This window comes from Fulmarus glacialis, unplaced genomic scaffold (genome assembly GCF_000690835.1).
Source record: "Fulmarus glacialis isolate BGI_N327 unplaced genomic scaffold, ASM69083v1 scaffold47423, whole genome shotgun sequence".
NCBI lineage: Eukaryota > Metazoa > Chordata > Aves > Procellariiformes > Procellariidae > Fulmarus > Fulmarus glacialis.
Window position 1 is genome coordinate 38,282 of NW_009203252.1, and position 19,270 is coordinate 57,551.

The 19,270-nt window shown below is 39.9% G+C and overlaps 1 protein-coding gene across 1 annotated transcript in view; it reads left to right on the forward strand.

The window, feature by feature from the left end:
* Positions 1-19,270, forward strand: part of TTN (titin) — a gene marked incomplete at its 5' end in the record, with an annotated part of 65,900 nt that overhangs the window by 37,702 nt on the left and 8,928 nt on the right. Inside the window, 31 exons of the mRNA XM_009574570.1 lie at positions 309-605; positions 709-1,296; positions 1,397-1,699; positions 1,847-2,143; positions 2,599-2,886; positions 2,974-3,273; positions 3,369-3,671; positions 3,839-4,144; positions 4,255-6,021; positions 6,117-6,413; positions 6,982-7,269; positions 7,362-7,661; positions 7,740-9,806; positions 9,899-10,201; positions 10,283-10,588; positions 10,683-10,973; positions 11,095-11,394; positions 11,503-11,808; positions 12,048-12,353; positions 12,454-12,735; positions 13,021-13,614; positions 13,716-14,003; positions 14,123-14,422; positions 14,951-15,253; positions 15,537-15,839; positions 15,958-16,542; positions 16,682-16,987; positions 17,080-17,379; positions 17,595-18,170; positions 18,263-18,568; positions 18,660-19,253. Coding sequence (XP_009572865.1) covers positions 309-605; positions 709-1,296; positions 1,397-1,699; positions 1,847-2,143; positions 2,599-2,886; positions 2,974-3,273; positions 3,369-3,671; positions 3,839-4,144; positions 4,255-6,021; positions 6,117-6,413; positions 6,982-7,269; positions 7,362-7,661; positions 7,740-9,806; positions 9,899-10,201; positions 10,283-10,588; positions 10,683-10,973; positions 11,095-11,394; positions 11,503-11,808; positions 12,048-12,353; positions 12,454-12,735; positions 13,021-13,614; positions 13,716-14,003; positions 14,123-14,422; positions 14,951-15,253; positions 15,537-15,839; positions 15,958-16,542; positions 16,682-16,987; positions 17,080-17,379; positions 17,595-18,170; positions 18,263-18,568; positions 18,660-19,253 — 13,950 coding nt within the window. The remainder of the gene's footprint in view (positions 1-308; positions 606-708; positions 1,297-1,396; positions 1,700-1,846; positions 2,144-2,598; positions 2,887-2,973; positions 3,274-3,368; positions 3,672-3,838; positions 4,145-4,254; positions 6,022-6,116; positions 6,414-6,981; positions 7,270-7,361; positions 7,662-7,739; positions 9,807-9,898; positions 10,202-10,282; positions 10,589-10,682; positions 10,974-11,094; positions 11,395-11,502; positions 11,809-12,047; positions 12,354-12,453; positions 12,736-13,020; positions 13,615-13,715; positions 14,004-14,122; positions 14,423-14,950; positions 15,254-15,536; positions 15,840-15,957; positions 16,543-16,681; positions 16,988-17,079; positions 17,380-17,594; positions 18,171-18,262; positions 18,569-18,659; positions 19,254-19,270) is intronic.

The following is a 19,270-nucleotide window of genomic DNA, read 5'->3' on the forward strand; positions in this document are numbered from 1 at the left end:
TCTTAATATTTAAAACAATATGTGTTTTAAAATGTTTACTTCAAAATAATATAAAGTGTTAAATCTGTTTACAGTAAAAAAGATCATTTTGTGGTAGGTATGTCTGTGGTTTTACAAATGAAAAAGAGCTAAGTAATAGCTTGAATTTTAAATTTTACTTAAAATTTTACTTTGCATTTTACTTAACATATTTCTAATATACAAATTCTTTTAAAAACATTTTTTTTCAATCCAGATGGCATTGTAACTGCTAATATAAAAAGTAAATACTTGCTACATTGTTTAACCTGTTGCACTTTTTTCCTCAGAAAAACCCAGCCCACCAGAAAAACTTGGAGTAACAAATGTCACAAAGGACAGTGTTTCTCTTTCATGGCTAAAACCAGAACATGATGGTGGAAGCAGAATTGTGAGCTACCTCATTGAAGCTCTTGAGAAAGGACAGCAAAAATGGGTTAAATGTGCAGTTGCAAAGACAACTCATCATGTTGTCCATGGTCTTAAGGAGAATGTTGACTATTTCTTCAGGGTGTCTGCGGAAAACCAAGCTGGTTTAAGCGATCCTAAGGAACTACTGCTCCCTGTTACAGTTAAAGAACAATTAGGTATGCTTCCTGACATGAGACAAAAGTTCATACACATTAAATTGGATTCATATTTTAAAAGAGAGAACATTTTTTAATGGTTTGAAAATGTTGTCTTTTTCAGAATCTCCTGAGATTGACATGAAGGGCTTCCCTCATAACACTGTATATATTCGAGCAGGATCAAACCTGAAAGTTGAAATTCCAGTTTCTGGAAAACCAGTGCCAAAGGTGACGTTGTCTAGAGATGGTGTTCCACTGAAACCTACCATGAGATTTCACACAGAAGCCACTGCAGAAAGTCTCATCATTAACCTTAAAGAAAGTGTGGCTGCTGATGCTGGCAGATATGACATTACTGCTGCCAACTCAAGTGGCACCACAAAATCATTTGTTAATGTTGTTGTGCTGGACAGACCAAGTCCTCCTGTTGGTCCAGTTGTCCTCAGCGATATCACTGAAGAGAGTGTAACACTCAGATGGCAGCCACCAGCTTATGATGGTGGAAGTCAAGTTACCAACTATATTGTACTGAAAAGAGAAACAAGTACTGCTGCTTGGTCTGAAGTGTCTGCAACGGTTGCTAGAACTGTTATCAAAGTTACGAAGCTCACAACAGGAGAAGAATACCAATTCCGCATCAAAGCTGAGAACCGCTTTGGCATCAGCGATCACATAGACTCACAATGTGTGGTTGTCAAGCTTCCTTACAGTGAGTAATATGCTTCTCATGCTATAGGTCGATCTTTTAGTGCTCTGATGTTGAAAATATAATTTTGTTAACAATTAATCACTTCTTTTGATATTATCAGCTACCCCTGGCCCTCCTTCCACACCGTGGGTCACGAATGTCACCCGAGAGAGTATTACTGTTGGATGGCATGAACCAGTCACTAATGGTGGCAGTGCAGTCATTGGATACCACCTGGAAATGAAAGACAGGAATAGCATATTATGGCAGAAGGCTAACAAGACCCTCATTCGCACAACTCACTACAAAGTCACCACCATCAGCGCTGGCCTTATCTATGAATTTAGAGTTTATGCAGAAAATGCAGCTGGCATTGGAAAAGCAAGTCATCCTTCTGATCCAGTCCTTGCAATTGATGCTTGTGGTATGTATTCCCTAGAAAATAAAGACGCCCAACCATTTAAGTAGTGCTACCCCCCCACTCCCCCCCGTGATATTCTGTCCTGTACAGTAAGCCGATATCCAAAACAGCCGTTAATAATTAGCAATACTTTTATGTTTCCTACTGCAGAACCACCAAGAAACGTTCGTGTCTCAGATATTTCCAAGACTGCTATCACTCTGTCGTGGCAGAAGCCAGCATTTGATGGTGGTAGCAAGATCACCGGATACATCGTAGAAAAACGTGATCTTCCAGATGGCAGATGGACAAAAGCTAGCTTCACCAATGTTATTGAGACTCAGTTCACAGTATCTGGTCTGACACAGAATTCCCGGTACGAATTCCGGGTCTTTGCTAAGAATGCCATTGGTTCCATTAGTAATCCCTCAGATGTTGTGGGTCCTATCACATGTGTTGATACATACGGTAAGTGTTTTGCAATGATACAACGGTATGATTTTGTGGTACTGCTATTTTGTAGAACCATAGTCTTTTAAATATGGAGGGCTAGTGTACAGTGATTGATTCAATAAGCTTGAACGACTGTGAGCTATTTGGGCATGATTGTAATGAACATCTTTGGCTGTATCTGCATTTTTGAAGTCTTACGGTATCTTTATTCTTTGAGCAACAGAAGTCTGCCCATGCCCCATGGCCAAAGCGGTTATATTTATACATGTGGTTGCCTTTTCTTGGTAGGATTAGTTCTAATTTGTTCTAGGTTTATGATTTAAGTTACACATGTTATCTTTACTTTGTTCTGTATTTATAAAATGTGTGTAACTATTACTTAAATGAAGTACTATTATTTTTGTTTTTATTAAATACAAGTCTAAAATAAGCATGTTTTTAACTTTTTCTTACTCTTATTTTTTCTTAAGGTGCACCTGAAATCGATGTACCACCAGAATATACAGAAGTGGTGAAATATAAAGCAGGAACTTCAGTTAAGCTAAAACTAGGCATCTCAGGCAAGCCTATACCCACAATTGAATGGTTCAAAAATGGCAACGAGGTACAAACCAGTGCACTAGTGTCTATTGAAAACACAACAGAATTTGCTTCTATACTCATCAAGGATGCAACTCGACTCAACAGTGGCACCTACGAATTAAAACTGAAGAATGCCATGGGTTCAGCATCAGCCCATGTTAGAGTACAGATACTTGGTATGTCTTGAGATATGACTGTATTATACTATTAAACAATAATTCAGTAATAAATACTTAACATCTTCTTTCTTCTGCCTTCCACAGACAAGCCAGGACCCCCAAGTGGGCCTATACAGTTTAAGACAGTCACTGCTGAAAAGATTACAATAATGTGGGACCCACCAGCAGATGATGGTGGTGCACCTGTAACACACTATGTTGTTGAAAAGCGGGAGACAAGTCGGGTTGTATGGTCTTTAATTTCTGAAAAACTGGAGGGGTGTATCATAACTACAACAAAACTCATCAAAGGAAATGAGTATATGTTCCGTGTTCGTGGTGTGAACAAGTTTGGAGTTGGTGACCCACTGGAGTCTGAACCCGTTATAGCCAAAAATTCATTTGGTAAGAAACATATAAAATAACTTATGCAACTGAATCATCTTGAATATTATTTGTAACTAGTACTGATCTACTGACATATATTTTTTTTTACTCAGTTACACCTGGACCACCTAGTGTACCAGAAGTTACAATGATAACCAGGAATTCTATGACCGTTGTCTGGAATAGGCCCACTGTTGATGGAGGCAGTGAAATATCAGGATATTTTCTTGAGAAGCGTGACAAGAAGAGTCTGAGTTGGTTCAAGGTTACTAAAGAAACCATTCGGGACACCAGACAGAAAGTAACAGGTTTGACTGAAAACAGCGAATATCATTTCCGAGTTTGTGCTGTCAATGCAGCTGGACAAGGTCCATTCTCTGAAGCTTCTGACTTCTACAAAGCCGCAGATCCTGTTGGTAAGATACTATGTGCAGTATTTCTAACTGGTTAGAAATCAACAGACAATGAGCAATTAGGATGGGATTACACCAATGTAACTGAGGGCAGATTTGATTCCTCTTTATGATCAATTGTAGATATGGCTTCTGATTTTTTTTTTCCCCCTGTAAACTATCATTTACAGATAAACCAGGCTCACCAACAAAGTTGAAGGTTGTGGATACAACCAAGACATCTGTCACACTTGGCTGGATTAAACCTGCTTATGATGGAGGAAGTCCAATTACCAACTATGTGGTGGAGAAAAGGGAAGGTGAAGAGCAAGAATGGACTGTAGTCAGTACTAAGGGAGAAGTGAGAACAACTGAGTATGTTGTATCCCACCTTCAGCCAAGTGTTAATTATTATTTCCGTGTGTCTGCTATAAATTGTGCTGGACAAGGAGAGCCTATTGAAATGACGGAACCCGTTCAAGCTAAAGACATTCTTGGTACTGTACTTTTCAGTGATTTATCATTTTTCTATGTTTTGGGGTTTTTTCAAGGCATTTCTTATTTTACGTTCCAAGTATGCACTACTAATTTTTACTTATTTCCACAGTGGCACCAGAGATTGATCTGGATGTTGCTCTCCGGACCTCTATTGTTACTAAAGCAGGTGAAGATGTGCAAATAATGATTCCATTCAAAGGAAGACCTCCTCCAACAGTCACATGGAGAAAGGGTGACAGGAATCTTGGGACTGATGAAAGATATATCATCCAGAACACAGAATCATCTACACTACTTACTATTCCTCAAGTTACCAGAAATGATACAGGAAAATATGTTCTTACAATTGAAAATGGAGTTGGAGAAGCGAAATCATCATTTGTGAATGTAAAAGTGCTTGACACGCCATCTGCCTGCCAGAAGCTGCAGCTTAAGCATGTTTCTCGTGGCACAGTTACACTGGTATGGGAGCCACCACTCATTAACGGTGGTTCTGAAATAACAAATTATGTTGTTGAAAAAAGAGACGCTACAAAGAGGGCCTGGTCAACTGTAACAACAAAGTGTTCTCATACCACCTTTAAGCTAACTAACCTGTCAGAGAAGACTGCATTCTTCTTCCGTGTTCTTGCTGAAAATGAAATTGGACTGGGTGAACCTTGTGAGACATCAGAACCAGTGAAAGCTGCAGACATACCTGCACCTGTAAAAGACCTAGCCATGAAAGATTCTACAAAGACTTCTGTTAAATTGCAGTGGAGCAAACCTGACTATGATGGTGGTAGCATTATATCGGACTATGTTATTGAAAAGAAACTGCAGGAAGAAAAAGAATGGACATATGCAGGCACAAGCAAGAGCTGTGAATTTGAAGTTGAAAAACTTAAAGAGCTTTCTGTCATGGAATTCAGAGTCTTTGCTAAAAATGAAAAAGGCATGAGTGACGGTGTTACTATTGGGCCCATTACAGTGAAAGAACATATAATAACACCTGAAGCTGACCTTTCTGATATTCCTGGAGGTCAAATTGCAGTAAGAATTGGACATAACCTGCACATTGAATTGCCCTATAAAGGTAAACCTAAGCCATCGATGAGCTGGCTCAAGGACAACCTCCCTCTTAAAGAAACTGAACAACTTCGTTTCAAGAAGACTGAAAACAAGATAAGCTTAAGCATCAAGAATGCGAAAAAGGAGCATGGTGGCAAATATACTTTAATTCTTGATAATGTAGTCTGCAGAAAAACATTCACAATCACTGTCATCACTCTTGGCCCTCCATCTAAGCCAAAAGGACCTTTAAGACTAGATGAAATCAAAGCAGATAGTGTAGTTTTGTCATGGGAAGCTCCTGAAGATGATGGGGGAGGAGAAATTACTGGCTACAGTATTGAGAAGAGAGAAACTTCACAAATTAACTGGAAGCTGGTATGTTCGAGTGCTGCAAGAACAACTTTCAAAGTACCAAACCTTGTTAAAGACACTGAATATCAGTTTAGAGTTCGTGCAGAAAACAGATACGGAGTGAGCCCACCTCTTGTCTCAGCAGATGTTGTGGCAAAGCATCAGTTTAGACCACCAGGTGCCCCGGGCAAGCCTGTTGTATACAACATAACCGCTGATGGAATGACCATATCTTGGGATGCTCCCGTTTATGATGGTGGTTCAGAGATTATTGGATACCACGTTGAAAAGAAGGAAAGAAACAGTATTTTGTGGCAGAAGGTTAATGTTGCATTAATATCTAGCAGAGAATACAGGATTACCGGATTGCTTGAGGGCCTGGATTACCAGTTCCAAGTATACGCTGAAAACACTGCAGGTTTAAGCCGAGCTAGTGAGCCAAGCAAATTTACTTTGGCAGTCTCTCCAGTGGGTGAGTGAATGATCAATTACTCATCCAAGAAAATTCTAGTCTTGTAGACTATGGTGAGCAGTAATAAAAATAAATTTTAATTATTTTCCTTTCAGACCCACCTGGTACTCCTGATTACATTGATGTCACCCGGGAAACAGTCACCCTTAAGTGGACCCCCCCACTGCGTGATGGAGGCAGTAAGATTGTGGCCTACAGCATTGAGAAACGACAAGGAAGTGAAGACCGTTGGCTCAGATGTAACTTTACTGATGTCAGTGAATGCCAATATACAGTTACAGGACTCAGTTCAGGTGACCGATATGAATTCAGAGTGCTTGCAAGAAACGCTGTTGGTACAATCAGCCCGCCTTCACAGTCTTCAGGCTATATCATGACCAGAGATGAAAACAGTAAGAATTATTTCTTAATATGCTTGTATTGGGGTACTGAAGCCAGCTAGAGCTTCTGGTTGTACTGATTGGAAATGGGAGGCCATGGGGGGAAGAACATGTGACTGAGGTCCGTCCAGTCAACTCAGAACATTTCTGTTTGTACTCCAGGGTGGGAGGGTCTAAATTTACAGACCCAAATCTGGCAGACACACGTAATCAATTGCTGAAAGGCACGGCACTCTACATTTTTGTTGGATAAACAGCAGCAGCAAAGTTGGAAATAAATCATAAACTATAATATTCTGATGCACTGAATAATTTAGAAAAGAAAATGTGCCTCGGGTAGCTTGGTGTACTGTAACAGCACATATTAATGGTGTCTTTCACCTATTGTTAATATGATGCACTGTGTGCTTACAGGAAAAGCAAGTTTATAGTGTTCTTATAATAACTGCTTTTTAGAGAATGCCATTTTCTGAGTGAAAGAATTCTATATATAACAGTCTTTTATAATTAGTACATTAAAAAGAGTATCAGGAAAAAATATTTAGCTACATGGGAATTGAATTATATTTTCCTTTTTTAGTTGCTCCAACAATTGAATTTGGCCCTGAGCACTTTGAAGGCCTTACTGTTAAAGCTGGAGAGAGCATTAGACTTAAAGCTCTGATCAAAGGACGTCCAGTACCTAAAGTGACATGGTTTAAGGATGGTAAGGAGATTGAGAAAATAATGAATATAGAAATAACTACAGCTATTGGATATAGTACAATCTTCATTAGAGATGCTACCCGGGATCATCGTGGAGTGTACACAGTAGAAGCCAAAAATGCATCAGGCACTAAACGAGAAGATATTACCTTCAGAGTACAAGGTACTGCACCAAACACTTTCAGCATGCTCTTTTAAAATAGTATTTTATTCTAAGTGCCAGCAAATTATAATTCTGAACCTTTAAAATTGCAGATACACCAGGAAAAGTTGGTGGACCAATACGATTCACAAGCGTTACTGGAGAAAAAGTCACATTATGGTGGGAGCCTCCGGCTAATGATGGGTGTGCATCTATCTCCCACTACATAATTGAAAAACGTGAAACCAGCAGGATTGCTTGGGCATTAGTTGAAGATAAATGTGAAGCTTGCAGCTACACTGCACTTAAATTAATTAAGGGCAATGAGTACCAGTTCCGTGTCTCTGCAGTGAACAAATTTGGAGTTGGCAGACCATTGGAGTCTGATCCAGTTACCGCACAAATACCTTACAGTAAGTTTCCACCTCATTCTGTAGAGATAACTGTGGAGTTACCATCTTGTTTTTCTAATGACGTTTTTCTTTCTTTAGCTCTCCCTGATGCACCAGGAACTCCAGAGCCTACCAATGTAACAGGAGACAGTATCACGCTCACATGGGCAAGACCAAAATCAGATGGCGGAAGTGAGATAAATGAGTATATTTTAGAAAGGAGAGAAAAGAAGAGCATGCGCTGGGTTAAAGTATCCAGTAAGAGGCCCATTACTGAGAACAGATACAGAGTAACTGGCCTTATTGAAGGCAATGAGTATGAATTCCATGTCATGGCTGAAAACGCTGCAGGAGTTGGACCTCCAAGTGATGTTTCAAAGCTGATTAAATGTAGAGAACCAGTCAGCCCACCAAGTGCACCTAATGTTGTAAAGGTAACAGATACATCGAAGACTAGTGTAAGCTTAGAGTGGACCAAGCCAGTTTTTGATGGAGGCATGGAAATAATTGGGTACATCATTGAAATGTGCAAAGCTGATCTCGAAGCATGGCAGAAAGTCAATGCAGAGACTGTTCTTGCTACTAAATATACCGTTGTTGATTTGGAGGCAGGAGAACATTATAAATTCAGAGTTAGTGCTGTCAATGGTGCTGGCAAGGGAGAAAGTTGTGAAGTTCCTGCTTCAGTCCAAACTGTGGACAGGCTTTCCGCACCTGAAATTGATATCGATGCAAACTTCAAGCAGACTCATATTGTAAGAGCAGGTGCAAGCATTCGTCTCTTTATTGCCTTCTCTGGAAGACCTGTTCCTACTGCTGTGTGGTCCAAAGCAGATGCTAATCTTAGCTTGCGTGCTGACATTCAAACAACTGATTCATTCAGCACATTGACTGTGGAGGAATGCAACAGAAATGATGCTGGCAAGTATGTCTTTACTGTGGAAAACAACAGTGGAAGTAAGTCTATCACATTTACTGTCAAGGTTTTAGACACACCTGGACCACCAGGTCCTATTACATTTAAAGATGTGACTCGAGGGTCTATTACTTTAATGTGGGATGCTCCTGTTCTGGATGGAGGTTCACGTATCCATCACTACATTGTGGAAAAACGGGAAGCAAGCCGTCGTAGCTGGCAAGTGGTGAGTTCAAAATGCACTCGACAAATCTTTAAGGTCACCGATCTGGCAGAAGGTGTGCCGTATTACTACCGAGTGTCAGCAGAAAATGAATATGGTGTAGGTGAACCTTGTGAATTAACAGAACCAGTTGTAGCCACGGAAGAACCTGCTCCACCTAAGAGACTAGATATTGTTGACACAACGAAATCTTCTGTAGTCTTAGCTTGGCTTAAACCTGATCATGATGGTGGTAGCCGTGTTACTGGATACCTTCTTGAAATGAAACAAAAAGGATCTGACTCCTGGATTGAAGCTGGACAAACCAAACAACTTACTTTCACTGTTGAAGGCCTTGTGGAGAACACTGAATATGAGTTCCGGGTCAAGGCAAAGAATGATGCTGGCTACAGTGAGCCGAGAGAAGCTTTCTCTTCTGTTATTATTAAGGAGCCACAGATTGAACCAACAGCGGATCTCAGCGAAATAAGCAGACAGCTCATAACATGCAAGGCTGGAAGCACCTTTACTATTGATATACCAATCAGTGGGCGCCCAGCTCCAAAAGTGACATGGAAACTTGAGGAGATGAGGCTGAAGGAAACTGAAAGAGTGACCATCAAGACAACAAAAGACAGAACCACACTGACTGTAAAGGACAGTATGAGAGGTGACTCTGGAAAATACTACCTCACACTTGAAAACACTGCTGGTGTGAAAACATTTACTGTCACAGTGGTAGTCATAGGAAGGCCAGGTCCTGTCACTGGCCCAATTGAAATATCATCTGTCTCTGCTGAATCCTGTGTGTTGACCTGGAAAGAACCAGAAGATGACGGTGGCAGTGACATTACGAACTACATTGTAGAGAAACGTGAATCTGGCACAACAGCATGGCAGCTGGTAAATTCCAGTGTGAAACGTACACAGATCAAAGTCACTCATCTCACAAAATACCAGGAGTACAGTTTCCGAGTAAGCTCAGAAAACAGATTTGGTGTCAGCAAACCCCTTGAATCAAAAACAATAGTTGCTGAGCATCCATTCGGTAAGTGAAACACTTTTCAAAATGTGTTCTTTTCCTCTGACTGAGGTATTCGTAATAACTAACATTTTCCTCCCCATCTTTTTTGTGTTCAGTCCCACCAAGCCCACCTTCAAGGCCAGAAGTCTATTCTGTGTCTGCAACTGCCATGGCCATTCGCTGGGAAGAACCCTATCATGACGGTGGCAGCAAAGTCATTGGATATTGGGTTGAAAAGAAGGAGCGCAACACCATCCTTTGGGTGAAGGAAAACAAAGTGCCATGCTGTGAATGCAACTACAAAGTCACGGGATTGGTGGAAGGCCTAGAATACCAGTTCAGAACCTATGCTCTAAATGCTGCAGGTGTTAGCAAAGCTAGCGAAGCTTCCAGACCTGTAGTGGCTCAAAATCCAGTTGGCAAGTATTTCTTTTAGAGTTATGTTGTTATTTAAGCTAAAATAGAATTGCATTTCTCATTTTTCTGTTTTATTCCTCCAGATCCACCAGGAAGACCAGAAGTAACAGATGTCACCAGATCTACAGTGTCGCTGAGCTGGTCAGCACCCCTTTATGATGGTGGAAGCAAAATTATCGGATATATTATAGAGCGCAAACCATATAACGAATCTGGTGATGGACGCTGGCTGAAATGCAATTATACCATTGTCTCAGAAAACTTTTTTACTGTGACAGCTCTTGGTGAAGATGAAGCATACGAGTTCCGTGTACTAGCAAAGAATGCTGCTGGTGTGATTAGCAAAGGATCTGAATCGACTGGTGCCGTCATTTGCAAAGATGAATACTGTAAGAAATATTCACTTGGAACAATTAAAAACATAATGTTCTATTTTTAGTACTGTCACGTAATTTGTTTTTAATCTCTTTTTCCTAACGACAGCACCACCAAAGGCTGAACTCGATGCCAGACTGCAGGGAGAAGTTGTGACCATTAGGGCTGGATCGGATCTTGTTCTCGATGCGGCCATTGGTGGGAAACCAGAACCAAAAGTCTTCTGGTCCAAAGGTGACAGGGAATTGGACCTATGTGAAAAGATATCTCTGCAATACACCAGCAAACGAGCCATTGCAATTATCAAGTTCTGTGACAGAAGCGATAGTGGAAAATACACTCTAACAGTTAAAAATGCCAGTGGGATGAAACAAATTTCTGTTCTTGTCAAAGTGCTTGGTATGTATCCCATGATTATTATTCATACTTAGTATACTAAAAAAACCTACACACTTTTAAATAAGAGTGAGACGCTTTTCCTTAGCTGCTAATAACAACACTTATTTTCGTCTTTACCCAGACTCACCAGGTCCATGCACAGGCAAAATCACTGTTAGCAGAGTGACAGAAGAGAAATGTACTCTGGCATGGAACATTCCTGAGGAAGATGGAGGTGCACAAATCACTCATTATATCGTAGAAAGGCGTGAAACCAGCAGACTTCACTGGGTTATTGTCGAGGCTGAATGCCAGACTTTATCCTGTGTGGTAACAAAACTTATTAAAAATAACGAATACATCTTCCGTGTGAGAGCTGTCAACAAATATGGACCAGGTGTTCCACTTGAAACAGAACCTGTGATTGCCAGGAATGCTTTCAGTGAGTGTTACTACCTTCCATTCTGCATCAGAATTTGTGGAATATTTCTCATAGATAAACAATTGTTAAATAATAAATTTTTTTTTCACCTTTTAAAAAAAAAAACAGCTATCCCAACACAGCCTGGTGCTCCTGAAGAAGTGAGTGTCAGCAAGGAACATATCATTATTCAGTGGACAAAACCAGAATCAGATGGTGGCAGTGAGATTAAGGACTATCTTGTGGACAAACGCGAAAGGAAAAGTCTGCGCTGGACACGAGTGAACAGAGATTACACTGTTTATGATACCAGACTGAAAGTCACTGGTCTCATGGAAGGCAGCCAGTACCAGTTCCGTGTCACTGCAGTGAATGCTGCTGGGAACAGTGAGCCTAGTGAGGCTTCACAATACATGTTATGTAAAGAACCATCATGTAAGTTGCCACATTTAAAACCTACTTTAATATTTACTTACAATAATGGAGCATAAACCCGCATTGACACTTCAACTAAGACACCCAAAACCACATATGATCTCTCTGAATTAGAATAAACTTAAAAATAGTTATAGTTTATTTTAAATGCATTTCCTGGCATTAGCTGTTTAGAAATTGTTTTTAACTGTAAAATGTTTCCTGCACCATTGTGAAATGCGCTTTCTTCTTTTTCAAAGATACTCCCGCACCACCTTCAGCTCCAAGAGTTGTGGATACTACTAAGCACAGCATAAGTTTAGCATGGTCAAAGCCCACATATGACGGTGGTGCTGACATCTTAGGCTATGTTCTTGAAATGAAAGAAGAAGGTACTGAACAGTGGTATCGACCACATACAACTGCCACTCTGAGGAATGCTGAGTTCACTGTGACCGGTCTTAAAACAACCCAGAAATACCAATTCAGAGTTGCTGCTACAAATGTGAATGGTATGAGTGAATTTAGTGAATCATCAGCAGAAATAGAACCCGTGGAAAGAATAGGTAATTTGAAGACTTAATGTATATTTTAAGGAATAATTATATTTTCCTTTAGAACTACTAAAAGATTAATTAATTCCATGTTTCTTATACCCCTCATCAGAAATACCTGAGCTTGAGCTTGCTGATGATCTGAAGAAGACAGTTACAGTCAGAGCTGGTGGTTCCCTGCGCCTAATGGTCTCTGTATCTGGCAGACCTGCTCCCATAATCACATGGAGCAAGCAGGGTGTTGACCTTGTAAGTCGAGCTATTATTGATACTACAGACAGCTACACTCTGCTTATTGTGGATAAAGTTAATCGGTATGACGCTGGAAAATACGTCATTGAGGCTGAAAATCAATCAGGAAAAAAATCTGCAACTATTTCTGTAAAAGTGTATGGTAAGTACTGCTACAATTGTATATGGGCATTACATCACTCATAGTGCACGTTGCTCAGGAACAAGAAAGTCATTCATTTCCAAAGGAAGTCTGCAGTTTAAATAACATGAGAATGTTTGGGAAGTCAGAGAAACAATCTAATCCAAAGGAAAATACATAGTTTCTAAAGCTGTGCTAGTTTATAAATCAAAACCCAGCGTTGTTTTTTTATGCAGAATCAGTCATTGACTGTAAAAGGAAATGATCCAAAAGGAAAAAAAAAAATTTTTTTTTTTTTTGTTTTAGATACACCTGGTCCACCAGCTGCAGTGAGAATTAAGGAAGTATCAAAAGATTCTGTGACACTTACTTGGGATATTCCAACCATTGATGGTGGAGCCCCAGTCAACAATTATATAATTGAGAAACGTGAAGCTTCCATGAGAGCTTACAAGACTGTCACTACCAAATGCAGCAAGACATTTTATAGAGTTACTGGACTTCTAGAAGGAGCTTTGTATTATTTCAGAGTACTACCAGAAAATATTTACGGCATTGGTGAAGCTTGTGAAACGTCTGATGCAGTACTAGTATCTGATGTTCCCATGGTACCACAAAAACTCGAAGTGATTGACACCACTAAATCAACTGTTACTCTTGCGTGGGAGAAACCACCACATGATGGTGGCAGCAGATTGACTGGCTATGTTATTGAGGCCAGCAAAGCTGGAACAGAAAGATGGTTGAAGGTAGTGACACTGAAGCCTACCGTCTACGAGCACACAATTATCTCTCTCAATGAAGGTGAACAGTACTTGTTCAGGGTCAGAGCACAGAATCAGAAGGGTGTGTCAGAACCACGAGAGATTGTCACAGCAGTGACAGTACAAGACCAAAAAGGTAGGTATCTACTGTTAAAAACAATAAGGTGAAGCTTACACCAAATGAACATGATACTTATAAAATGGATATTTAAAATATCAATGATTTGCTTTTCTTAGTTCTACCAACAATTGACTTCACTGGAATACCTCAGAAGACAATTCATGTACCTGCTGGCAAGCCCATTGAGTTAGCTATTCCAATTGAAGGACGACCACCTCCAGCTGCATCTTGGTTCTTTGCTGGCTCCAAATTAAAAGAATCAGAACGCATCAAAATGGAGACTGTTGCCAAAATGGCTAAATTAACTGTGCGTGAGACCACCATACATGACACTGGAGAGTATACGCTTGAACTGAAGAACACAACTGGAACAGTTACTGACACAATAAAGGTTATAATCCTTGGTAAGGATTTATGAAAATAACCGTCCATGATCTTTCTCCATCTGAACTTTGTTACATCAGCAATATGATTCTTTTTCTCCACTTTTTTTTTTTGTCTTTTAATTTTCTTTTTTTGCTAGACAAACCTGGACCACCTGTTGGACCCATCCGAATTGATGAAATTGATTCAAATTTTGTAACCATCTCCTGGGAGCCACCTGAGCTGGATGGTGGAGCTACCCTTAGCGGCTATGTGGTAGAACAGCGTGATGCTCACCGTCCTGGATGGCTGCCAGTTTCAGAGTCAGTAACCAGGACAATGTTTAAGTTCACCAGACTTGTTGAAGGTGCAGAATACGTGTTCCGTGTGGCTGCTACAAACCGGTTTGGAATCGGATCTTACCTGCAGTCTGAAATTATAGAATGCAAGAGCAGAATCCGTAAGTCTGAATTTTTGCTTATTCTCTACCTTTAAAAAAAAAAAATATGTATTTAAATGGGCTTATATATCCACACATAGATAAGATTTGCTTATTCTCTACCTTTAAAAATAAAAATAGATATTTAAATGGGCTTATATATCCACACATAGATAAGATACTTCCTTTCACCAAATAAAATGGTACATTATGATGCACAGTAGTCTTGTTGTATTTCCGGAGAAAAATGCCATCCATAAATCTGTATAAGTATTATAGATGCACTGCACAGAACCACAGATGGTAAACTTGGATTTTCTGCTCAGGTCAATCATTAGCCTTAAAAATTGCTTTACCCCATTACAAAAACAGGAGTATTTCACTGACGTGGTTTGTAAAGTACTTTGATATCTGCTGATATCAAAGTTTGATAGGACATTGATATTACGTTGTCATTCACAATATGTTGCATGTTACTAATGTGTCATGTTGCATGTTACTAATGTCATTTGACGCTTTCTTCACTAATTCTGTGTTATGTTTTTACAGGTATTCCTGGTCCTCCTGGCACTCCAGAAGTGTTTGATATCTCTCGAGATGGCATGACATTAACTTGGTATCCTCCAGAAGATGATGGTGACTCACAGATTACTGGCTATATTGTGGAACGCAAAGAAATTAGAGCAGATAGATGGATCCGTGTAAATAAAGTTCCAGTCACTATGACTCGTTACCGTTCCACTGGGTTGGTTGAAGGATTAGAATACGAACACCGAGTCACAGCAATCAATGCCAGAGGCACTGGGAAACCCAGCCGTCCTTCCAAGTCTGCTGTCGCCAGAGATCCAATTGGTAAGTAATTTCCTACATAGATTAAGCGCATCATGGCAGAAGGGAACAATACTAGTAAAATTTGCTCTTTTTTCTAATTTGGAAATTTATCTGGGTGTATTAACAAATGAGATTCTGACTGGAGAAAGCCAAGAAAATATTAGTGAAAATCTTTCATTCTAAGTTTTCCTGTATAAATCCTATAGACTTAATACAGATCATATGTTGCAAGTTAGCATTTGTTACATCTTTTAAATATTCATTAAAAAGATCCCATCCACCCCCATCTGATCTTCTCTTCCAGCTCCTCCAGGTAAACCTCAGAATCCAAGAGTCACTGATACTACAAGAACATCTGTCTCCTTGGCTTGGAGTCCACCAGAAGATGAAGGTGGTTCTAAAGTTACTGGCTACTTAATTGAGATGCAGAAGGTTGATCAATTTGAATGGACCAAATGCAATACCACGCCAACCAAGATTCGTGAATACACCTTGACACATCTCCCCCAGGGTGCAGAGTACAGATTCCGTGTACTAGCCTGTAATGCTGGTGGGGCAGGAGAACCTGCTGAAGTGCCAGGAACAGTCAAAATAACAGAAATGCTTGGTAAGACACTTCAAGTCTTAACTCTCATTGAAAGTTGTCCTAAAAAAGTATTTGCCTAAAGCAGGTATGATATCATCTGTAAAACAGACATAGCATGACATGTTGATTTTGTTTACAGAATATCCTGACTACGAACTTGATGAAAAATACCAGGAAGGTCTCATGGTGAGACAAGGTGGAGTTATCAGGCTTACAATACCCATTAAGGGTAAGCCCATCCCAATATGTAAATGGACAAAAGAAGGACATGACATCAGCAAGAGGGCCATGATTGCAACTTCTGACACTCACACAGAACTTGTGATCAAAGATGCAGAAAGAGAAGATTCAGGCACCTACGATTTGGCACTTGAAAACAAGTGTGGTAAAAAAGCTGTGTATATTAAAGTCAGAGTGATTGGCATTCCAAATCCACCAGAAGGGCCACTTGAGTATGATGATATACAAGCTCGTTCTGTCAGAGTAAGCTGGAGACCTCCTACAGATGATGGTGGTGCAGATATCCTAGGTTATATTGTTGAGAGACGAGAAGTACCGAAGACTGCCTGGTACACTGTTGACTCTAGAGTGAAAGGGACATCACTAGTGGTGAAAGGGCTCAAAGAAAATGTGGAATATCACTTCCGTGTTTCTGCTGAAAACCATTTCGGTATTAGCAAATCTCTCAAATCTGAAGAACCAGCAGTACCAAAGACACCTCTAAGTAAGTCTCCTTTCAGATTTTTTAAAAAAATAATTTTTAACTACTACATTATGGTTCTAAAAGTGCAATAGTATATCCAAATGTTTTAATGCTATGACACTACTATTTCTATTATTTTTGTTATTGTAATTATTAACAGATCCTCCAGAGCCTCCAAACAACCCACCCGAAGTGCTTGATGTTACAAAGAGTTCTGTCAACTTGTCGTGGTCCAGACCTAAAGATGACGGCGGTTCTCGTGTAACTGGCTACTACATTGAACGTAAAGAGACATCTACAGAAAAATGGGTCCGGCATAATAAGACACAGATTACCACTACAATGTACACAGTCACAGGACTTGTTCCAGATGCTGAATATCAATTCCGTATCATTGCTCAAAATGACATTGGTGAGAGTGAAGCAAGTCCTGCTTCTGAACCAGTTGTATGCAAGGATCCATTTGGTAAGAAAATGTTTGCATTAACAGATCTTCTGAAGAGTAACTTAATGACATTTAGAGAGGAATTTATTTTCTGTATCTATTTTAATTTTCAGATAAACCAAGCCAACCTGGAGAAATTGAGATCAATTCCATATTTAAGGACAGCATTACGTTAGAATGGGAACGACCTGAAAGTGATGGTGGCAAAGAGATCCTTGGCTATTGGGTTGAATATCGCCAGTCTGGAGAAAGCACCTGGAAAAAATGCAATAAAGAACGCATCAAGGACAGGCAGTTTACAGTAGGAGGTTTACTAGAGGCTACAGAATATGAGTTCCGTGTTTTTGCAGAAAATCAGACTGGCCTCAGCAGACCCCGAAGGACTGCTATGGCAGTGAAAACTAAATTAACATGTAAGCAAAAATACATTGTATTTGCTGTGATACTATTGTGATTTGCTGTGTCAAACCATGGTGCTGCCTATTTGTTTTACATGACTGTCCTAAAGAATAGCCTTTCAAGTATGAGGCACAAGTATAAATGAAAATTAATTTCCAGTGATATAGTAAGGAATATAGAGGAAAAATTCATAGTAATCTTAATTATTTTTTAATTTTCTTTGTCGTAGCTGGAGAAGCACCTGCCATAAAAAAAGAAATGCAGGATGTTACAACTAAACTGGGTGAAGCAGCTCAACTGACATGCCAGATTGTTGGGAGACCTTTGCCTGATATTAAATGGTACCGCTTCGGCAAAGAACTGGTGCAAAGCCGAAAATACAAAATGTCATCTGATGGACGCAACCATACACTGACAGTAATAACAGATGAACAGGAGGATGAAGGCCTCTACACTTGTATGGCTACCAATGATGTCGGAGAAATTGAAACTAGTGGCAAGCTATTATTGCAGGCTCCTCCTCAGTTCCATCCTGGCTTCCCATTGAAAGAGAAATACTATGCAGGTGCAGGTGGCACCCTCCGCCTTCATGTCGTGTATATTGGCCGACCAGTACCAGCAATAACTTGGTTCCATGGCAACAAACCTTTGAGAGGATCAGAAACGGTTACTATTGAGAACACAGAGCATTATACTCATCTTGCTATTAAGAATGTCCAGCACAAGGCTCATGCTGGGAAGTACAAAGTGCAACTCAGTAACACATTTGGAACGGTTGACACTGTACTTAATGTGGAAATACAAGGTAATTAATTTTATTTTCAGTATTTTTGTGGAATATTTTCTCAAATACTTACCAGCAAAAGAACTAAAAATAGCGTGCTTTTTCTTTTACAGATAAGCCAGATAAACCGGTAGGGCCAATTGTTGTAGAGTCTATACTGAAGAATTCAGTGGTGATAAGCTGGAAAACACCAGAGGATGATGGAGGTGCTATGATAACCAATTACATCATAGAGAAACGTGAAGCCAAGGAAGGAACAGAATGGCAACTTGTATCTTCAAGCATTTCAGGCACAACCTGTAGAATTGTTAACCTAGCTGAAAATGCAGGCTATTATTTCCGTGTTTCTGCACAGAATACATATGGCATTAGTGAAGCACTGGAGGTTTCATCAGTTGTTGTTATGAAGCCTCCATTTGGTAAGTGGATGCCAAAATACCAATTTCTGTATGCCCCTGTAATTACTGAGGCATGCTTACTTCAGTTTTTGAACCTTTTTATTCTTTACAGAAAAACCAGGACAACCTGGTCAGCCAGTAGCAAGTGCTGTCACAAAGGATTCTTGTGTTGTCTCATGGAAGCCTCCTGCAAGTGATGGCGGTGCAAAGATTAGAACTTATTATCTTGAGAAGCGTGAGAAAAAACAAAACAAGTGGATTTCTGTAACAACAGATGAAATTCGTGAAACCGTCTATTCTGTGAAAGATCTTATTGAAGGTCTTGAATATGAGTTCCGTGTAAAATGTGAAAATCTTGGTGGTGAAAGTGAGTGGAGTGAGGTATCACAACCAGTCATTCCAAAATCTGATGTACCAATCCAAGCTCCACATTTCAAAGAAGAACTAAGAAATCTGAATGTGAAATTTCAAGCTAATGCCACATTTGTCTGCAAAGTCACTGGTCATCCTAAACCAATTGTCAAGTGGTACAGACAGGGCAAAGAAATCATGCCAGATGGTGAAAAGATCAAGATACAGGAATTCAAGGGTGGATATCACCAGCTGGTCATCACAAATGTAACGGATGATGATGCCACAGTATACCAAGTTAGAGCTACCAACCAAGGAGGTTCTGTGTCTGGCACTGCCTCTTTGGACGTTGAAGGTGAATGAAGGGTCTCG